The 8,175-nt window shown below is 41.0% G+C and overlaps 1 protein-coding gene across 1 annotated transcript in view; it reads right to left on the bottom strand.

The window, feature by feature from the left end:
* Positions 1–580: 580 nt before the first annotated feature.
* CCDC170 (coiled-coil domain containing 170) overlaps positions 581–8,175 on the bottom strand; it is a 102,157-nt gene continuing 94,562 nt past the window's right edge. Inside the window, exons 10-11 of the mRNA XM_047860203.1 lie at positions 3,286–3,522; positions 581–1,552 (exon numbers count right to left, since the gene is read on the bottom strand). Coding sequence (XP_047716159.1) covers positions 1,391–1,552; positions 3,286–3,522 — 399 coding nt within the window. The 3' untranslated portion in view covers positions 581–1,390. The remainder of the gene's footprint in view (positions 1,553–3,285; positions 3,523–8,175) is intronic.

Here is an 8,175-nt window from a genome sequence, read left to right as displayed (position 1 = left end):
CAGAATATGCTTCTTCTCTTAATGTTCGGATGTAATCCGTTTTTCCCCTCTCCTTTAATTAGACACCAACATTTTTTTTCAGAAACTGTTAGAAAATTACATATGGCAAAAATAAGGTAATCGACCAAAAAAGTAAAAGTTTCTCTCAATAAAGTTAAGAATATGGCTTCCTGAAAAATATCTGTGAAATACAAATTTAAAAAGAAGGCAGAAAATGACAGAAAGTCATAATAAAATCCCAATCTGAAAAAAGTAGCCCTGCTGTCAGTGCATCTGATAAACTGGTGAATAAAACTGTACAGGATTTCATGTGACAGGTTTCACATTAAAGGTTTGACTTTTCAAGGACTGAGATCAACCCTGCTCCAACATGAAAAATTGCCACCAAATGTGATCTGGCAGCCACATTTAAAACAGGTAAATTTCGGGGCGCCTGGGTGGCTCAGTCGGTTGAGCGTCCGACTTCAGCTCAGGTCACGATCTCGCGGTCTGTGAGTTCGAGCCCCGCGTCGGGCTCTGGGCTGATGGCTCAGAGCCTGGAGCCTGCTTCCGATTCTGTGTCTCCTTCTCTCTCTGCCCCTCCCCCATTCATGCTCTGTCTCTCTCTGTCTCAAAAATAAATAAAAATGTTTAAAAAAAATTTTTTTTAAATAAAACAGGTAAATTTCTTACAGGACCTCAGACCCTATATATGTTTTACCAAATAACTTGGTATATTGCCTTTTAAAGAAATCATATGGGTAACATTCATAAATCTGTTACTTTGGGGGCTTCAATTCTTGATTCTATGAATGTCTGCCTTTCTTTATGGGGGCAATTTTCACCAGGATCACAGGAATTCAGGAGAAACGGGAGGAGTGTGATATAACAGAGAAAGTACAGCCTTTGACCCAGAGCCAGCATGGTAAGACTTCTGGTTCAGTTGCTAACCAATTGCAATCTTGGGTAGGTAACACCCTCTCTGAGCCCCAGAGAGGTTGTAAAATCAAACACGAAACCTTCTCCACATGGCTATTATGAGAATTAAATTGGGTAGGAAAGCCCCCAAGTCATAAAAGGAATCCCATAAATGTAAATTCCCTACCACCATTGCCCATTCTAGGTTTACAATCTACTGGAACTCTTCTGGGTCCCAAAGTGCTAGCAAATAAAACAATAGGTGTTTTTAGCGACAGACATTTCCCCACAGCTGGCACCTCTGAGATCCTTTTTTTGCAAATGACGGATCCTCGCTCTATCATCAAAGTATATGGTATTCGCATACTGATCAAATTTCAAAGGTTTCGGGAATTAGTGAAATCGAGAATTGTGTGCCATCACTTAGCTCTACCTCCTTCAAGAGACATGGTATTCAATGAAGGAGTTTTAAGTGGCTTTGTGGGTGCCTGTCTCACCCAAGCGTCACATCTTTGAGGCAGCCACAGGTGACAAAGTGATGCTGATGTAAATGGATCAGTCTTTCAAGACATTTGATGATTTCATAGTCGGGAAGTGCAAGACTGGTCATGTTCAAGCCCAGCATCTGGGAAACCACTTCCCTGAAGTCCACCAGCTGCAATATCAAACACACACATTAAGGGTGAGAACAAAACATGCTGACTACTGTTGGTCTGAATGCAACCAACCAACCAAACAAAACCCTGTGGAAAACCCAGAGGTACACGAGGTAGGCAAATTACTTACTGTCTTTTACCTTAGTCCTCTCGTTTATAAAATAAGAAGGTGAATCTACTAAATTCCCCCCACGGTCCTTCCGGGCACCAACTGTCAGTGATTTCACAGACACTTAGTGTGGCATTTCATGCCAGGTAGTGTGGCATTGGCTACCAAGTCAAGAATCTCAGTGAAAAGCAACCATGAATGAGACCCATGTTCTTACTTCCTGACGGAAATAACCATATGCCTACTTCCCAGAGCTGTTCTGAAATTCAGATCAAATGAAACAATGAATGTGTACGTGTTCTGTATGCTAGGAAGTGCTTTACAAATGCTGTGGCTGTGCACACCGTTGATAAGTACGTGGAATTTTAAGTGGGCATGGAACCACTTAAACTAAAGGAAGAACAAAGGGCAAGAAAGTATGAGCTGATGAAAAGAGAAGGAGCTCTAAATAATGACCAGATGACATCACATAAACAGCCTCCTCACAAACCATAACATCGGACCCTCCGGGACTACTCTCTGTCGATCGCAAAAAGAAACATGGAGAGGTGACGAGCTTGGAGAAAATGGATGAAAAGATGCCTCATAGTCCTTCACATTCTCATCAACTGTGATTCTGCGCTAAAGCAGGAGCAGATACATCAGGGAGATCAGGCCAACCCCTTGCTAGAGGTACCTTCCATTTTGGAAAAGATGCAATCCAACCTGAAGACAGATGTTACCTCCAGGAAAACTAGCTTCCAAACATTCTCACCATGTGTTCATTCACATCCCAACCTCCTTCCTACGCTGAGTCCAATTTGGGGAACATAATACCCTCTCCCCCCTAGTGTCCCTGGTGAGAAAGTTTCCCTCAAACTTTTCTCCCCTTTCAAATATGGTCAAAGCTCTTAATTCCTGAGAGGGTTCCCTCTGAGAACATGCAGTTTATAGTTTGGCCTTCCTCGGCTCGGCCTGACACATGAGCCAGAGCAGAGGCAGCCAAAGAGAAAAAACATCCTAGGATGAGAGTCCACTCTCTGCCCTTTTGAGCTTCAGAAAGAGAGCGAGATGAAACCCAAAAGCAACGGGGGTCAGGCTGCCCGGTACAGTTCTTTGTGCGTGACCTCCTGATGTGCTCACCAGATAAAACTCTCCTCCTTGCAACCAGCCAGCGAGTGAGGACTGTTTTATGGCTTCCATCTGGGCTAGATTGGCCATCGAGTCTGGGTGCCACTGTTTGAGAGTTGGGACTGTTTCCTGCCACTGATCTCTGCTGGAGATAAGCCTTCCCTCCTGAGGCTGAAGCCTGGGATGATGCAAACTTCAGAGGCAATCAGTGCGCATAATAAAAACCTCTCCACAACCAGAAACTGGCATTTCACAGGCTTTCCGCTGCTTTGATAAGAACGTCTTTTTTTTCTTTTCTACAATTCATGCCATGAAAATGTGAATTATTATTCTTAGCAGAGTAAATCATTATGGCTATTTTAGTGCCAAAAAGATGCTAGAGGGTAGACAGATACATTGAAATGATATAGAAAGCTTTGTAAATTGTTTTTGAAGAAGCATATGAGTAATTTTCAAGCTTTTGAATTGTCCTATCTTTCCTAAACAAGATGTCACCACCAGATTTCTACCCACCTGCTTTTCTCTCTTTTCTGCTTCTTCCAGAGATTTTTTTAGTGTCTTCATTTCACTGGTTACCACTTCTATCATGTTCCTGGCTCTCTCTTTATCCTCCTTAGCCTCATGCTCTGTAGAATCCAGTTCTGACTTGACAGACATTAGTTTTTTCTCAGCTTTCTCCTTCATCTTCTCAAGTTTGTCTCTGGATTTATTTAGGTCTTCAATGGCTTTGGTCTGTTCCAAAGTTTTAATCTAAGAAGTTAAGAGAATGCCAATAATTTCTTTTGTATTTATTTAGGAAAGTTGTATCAACAAGATAAACTAGAAGTCAATGAAATTCACTTAATAACTTTTTTATGAATAAAGAATGGAATTCATCCCAGTTATATAGACTTTGCTAAGCATACATGCTGGGCAAACATGTCTTAAGGCAGTTATAGTTTATAAACATGTCAGAGTACCATTATTGGAGGATGTAGAGTGTAAGGCACTTTGTCTTTATTAGCTTAATATGTAAAATTTTTCCAGATTTGCTTACAAAAGAGTATGAATAAAAAGGTTGAAATTCTGGCAAATATTACAACATGGATGAACCTTAAAGACGTTACAATAAGTAAAATAAGCCAGACACAAAAGGACAATTATTTTATAACTCTCTTTATATGAGGTACCTAGGATAGGCTAATTCACACAGAAAGTAGAATAGAATTCCATCCCCAGTGGAGGAATGTGGAGTTATTTAATGGACACTGAGTTTCAGTTTAGGATGACAAAAAGTTCTGGAAATGGATAGTGGTGATGGTCGCACAACACTGTGAATGTACTTAATGCTACTGAGTTGTATGCTTAAAAATGGTTAAAATGAGGGTGCTTGGGTGGCTCAGTCGGTTGAGCATCCGGCTTCGGCTCAGGTCATGATCTCACGGTTTGTGAGTTCGAGTCCCGCGTCGGGCTCTGTGCTGACACCTCAGAGCCTGGAGCCTGTTTCAGATTCTGTGTCTCTCCCTCTCTCTGCTCCTCCCCTGCTTGTGCGCTCTCTCTCTCTCTCAAAAATAAATAAACATTTTAAAAAAATTTTTTTAATGGTTAAAATAGTAGCTTTTATGCTATGTATATTTCACCACAATTTAAAAAAAAAAGAACTGGAGGCAGTTTTCATATTTGACACAAAATTTTTAAAACTGACCATTAAAAATAAATATGAATGAGCTAGCACTTAACCCCCACTTGGATGACCATAATCAAAACGAGACACAATAACAAGTGTTGGCAAGGATGTGGAGAAGTCGGAGCCCTTACATACTGATGATGGGAAGCAGCTGGTGTAGCTGCTATGAAAACCAGTTAACCAGTTTTCAAAATGTTAAACAGAGTTAACACAGGACCCAGAAATTCCACATCCAGGTTTATATATTCAAGAGACTTGAAAACTTGTGTCATACAGAACCTGTATACAAAAAAACTGTATACAGCAGCACTATTCATGATCACCAAAAAGTCAAAACAACCCAAATACCCATCAACTGATGAGCAGATACATAAAATGTGGTCTCCCCATGCACTGGAATGTCATTTGGTGACAAGAAGAAATAAAAATCCTGACACCTTGGACGAACTCCAAAAACATTATGCTAAGGGGGAAAAGTCAGTCACAAAAGACCGCTGACTGTATTAGTCCATTTATATGAAAGATCTGGGAAAGGCCAGGGACTGGTGGGAGGGGAGATTGGGGAGTAACTGCTAATGGGTTTTAAGGATGATGCAAATGTTCTGAAATTAGATAATGGAAATTTGGTTCCATCCACTATAACACACACAACTTCTTAAGAATTTAGCTCCTTTTCCGGCAGAGAGGAGGCTGATGGCAGACATGCTTGGACAAACTCAAAGCTCCGAACTGGTTCCATGCAAGAGACAGGTAATCCTTGGGAAACTGACAGCTGCTGTGGGACTTGCAATCAAGAAGGCATAAAAACTACCACTGCAGCTTGGGAAATCCGTAGGCCATAAGATGTCAATAGTTGGTGGAGAAAGGAACTCTGAGTCCATTTTTGAGCCAATGACATTGCACTAGAAGACCTACCACTTGAGTCAAGTTAATGGCACCCACTAAGTGCAGATCTACAGAGGTGGACCTGGCAGATCATTCATGGATTTCAAGTTATCAAAACCCACATCTGAATATGCCTAGCATATTAGATACAGTATAATAGAGTATCGCCTCGACGGTGCTTCCCGAGTGTGATGATGTACAGTGGTCACATAGAAGAATACTCTTGGTCTTGGGGTGCCTGGGTGGCTCAGTAGGTTCAACATCTGACTCTTGATTTCAGCTCAGGTCATGATCTCACAGTTCGTGAGATCAAGCCCCAAGTCGGTCTCTGTGCTGATAGCATGGAGCCTGCTTAGGATTCTCTCTCTCTCTCTCTCTCTCTCTCTCTCTCTCTCTCTCTCCCTCTCTGCTCCTCTCCTGCTTGCTCGCTCACAGACATGTGTGCTCTCTCTCTCAAAATAAATAAACATTTAAAAATAAATAAATAAAAGCTTTAAAATAATTTGTGACATGGCCCAGGAACTATATCAAATATCCATAATTCAGCAATTTGATCATCAACTTAAGAATTTAAAAAGAAGGAGGAGGAGGAGAAGAAAAAGAAGAAGAGGAGGAGGAGGAGGAGTATTCTTGGTCTTAAGAGATACCAGGCAAGTATTTAGGGGTAAAGTGTCATGATGCATGTAACTTACTCTCAGATGGTTCAGCAAAAATGAAAACCTCCCACCCTCATTAGGCAAAACACAGCAATCAGTAAAATTTAACAATTATCACATAAATCATTATGTGAAGAATAAAATACTGTCCATTATACTACTCTTGCAACTGTTCTATAGATTTGAAATTCTTCTTCTGACAAGAAGTCAGAAAAGGAAACTTTCCTCAGCCATAGCAATTTCTTACTTGATACATCTCCAAAGGCAAGGGAATTAAAAGCAAAAATGAACCACTGGGACCTCATGAAAATAAAAAGCTTCTGCACAGCAAAGGAAACAATCAACAAAACTAAAAGGCAACCAATGGAATGGGAAAAGATATTTTCAAATGACATAGCAGACCAAGGGCTTGTATCCAAAATCTATAAAGACCTCACCAAACTCCACACCCGAAAAACAAATAATCCAGTGAAGAAATGGGCAGAAAACATGAATAGACACTTCTCTAAAGAAGACATCCAGGGGCGCCTGGGTGGCACAGTCAGTTAAGCGTCCGACTTCAGCCAGGTCACGATCTCGCGGTCCGTGAGTTCGAGCCCCGCGTCGGGCTCTGGGCTGATGGCTCAGAGCCTGGAGCCTGTTTCCAATTCTGTGTCTCCCTCTCTCTCTGCCCCTCGCCCGTTCATGCTCTGTCTCTCTCTGTCCCAAAAATAAATAAACGTTGAAAAAAAAAAATTTAAAAAAAAAAAAATGAAGAATAAAAAAAAAAAAAAAAGAAGACATCCAGATGGCCAACAGGCACATGAAAAGATGCTCAATGTCACTCCTCATCAGGGAAATACAAATCAAAACCACAATGAGATACCACTTCAAGCCAGTCAGAGTGGCTAAAATGAACAAATCAGGAGACTATAGATGCTGGAGAGGATATGGAGAAACAGGAACCCTCTTGCACTGTTGGTGGGAATGCAAACTGGTGCAGCCACTCTGGAAAACAGTGTGGAGGTTCCTCAAAAAATTAAAAATAGATCTACCCTATGACCCAGCAATAGCACTGCTAGAAATTTACCCAAGGGATTCAGGAGTGTTGATGCATAGGGCCACTTGTACCCCAATGTTTATAGCAGCGCTTTCAACAATAGCCAAACTATGGAAAGAGCCTAAATGTCCATCAACTGATGAATGGATAAAGAAGATGTGGTTTATATACACAATGGAATACTACGTGGCAATGAGAAAGAATGAAATATGGCCTTTTGTAGCAATGTAGGTGGAACTGGAGAGGGTTATGTTAAGTGAAATAAGTCGTACAGAAAAAGACAGATACCATCTGTTTTGACTCTTAGGTGGATCCTGAGAAACTTAACAGAAGACCATGGGGGAGGGGAAGGAAAAAAAAAAAAGTTAGAGAGGGAGGGAGCCAAACCATAAGAGACTCTTAAAAACTGAGAATAAACTGAGGGTTGATGTGGGGTGGGAGGGAGGGGAAAGTGGGTGATGGGTACTGAGGAGGGCACCTGTTGGGATGAGCACTAGGTGTTGTATGGAAACCAATTTGACAATAAATTTCTTATTAAAAAAAAAAGAAAAAAAAGAAAAGGGAACTTTCCCATGCATGATCAATACAACACACATCCTACTCGTAAACGTTTTTTAATATATATATATATTTATAAATTATACAAGCAGCTGCTCTAAATAATATATTCCATGGATTATCAAACATTTTACAAATTGGATACATTACATGAAAGAAATCTATCAATTTTAAAACAAAGCTATCTCCCTTTAAGACAGAGATTCCCCTCATATGCAAACTATCTCCCTGCTGCAGAGAAAATGGACAGCAAAGTGGGAAGTTGCTGGGATTGGGATATTGAATTCAAAACCTTGTATTAACAGATACATGCAGCCTTTCTGCTCAGACTGGAAAAGCATTTACAGTGGGCTATCTACCAAAAGTGACGGAACACAGCTTGGAGAGCTGGAAGTACATAAATCAGGTCCTAATGAGAAGAATTCATAGCCAAGAATTTCTGAAAAATATGAGACATTATCACAATCCTAAGGGCTGCCTCAGTTCTTGTCATCGGGGAGCAAAGGCGAGTCAAGGAGCTCTGAGCCAAGCCACCAGAAACAGAACTGAAAGCCAGTGGACAACAGAGACCTCAGACTCCTAAATCAAACCCAACAAAC

The sequence above is a fragment of the Prionailurus viverrinus genome, chromosome B2, assembly GCF_022837055.1.
Source record: "Prionailurus viverrinus isolate Anna chromosome B2, UM_Priviv_1.0, whole genome shotgun sequence".
Classification (NCBI taxonomy): Eukaryota; Metazoa; Chordata; class Mammalia; order Carnivora; family Felidae; genus Prionailurus; species Prionailurus viverrinus.
The sequence above is the reverse complement of the archived record's forward strand: the minus strand, read 5'-3'. Positions and strand labels throughout refer to the sequence as shown.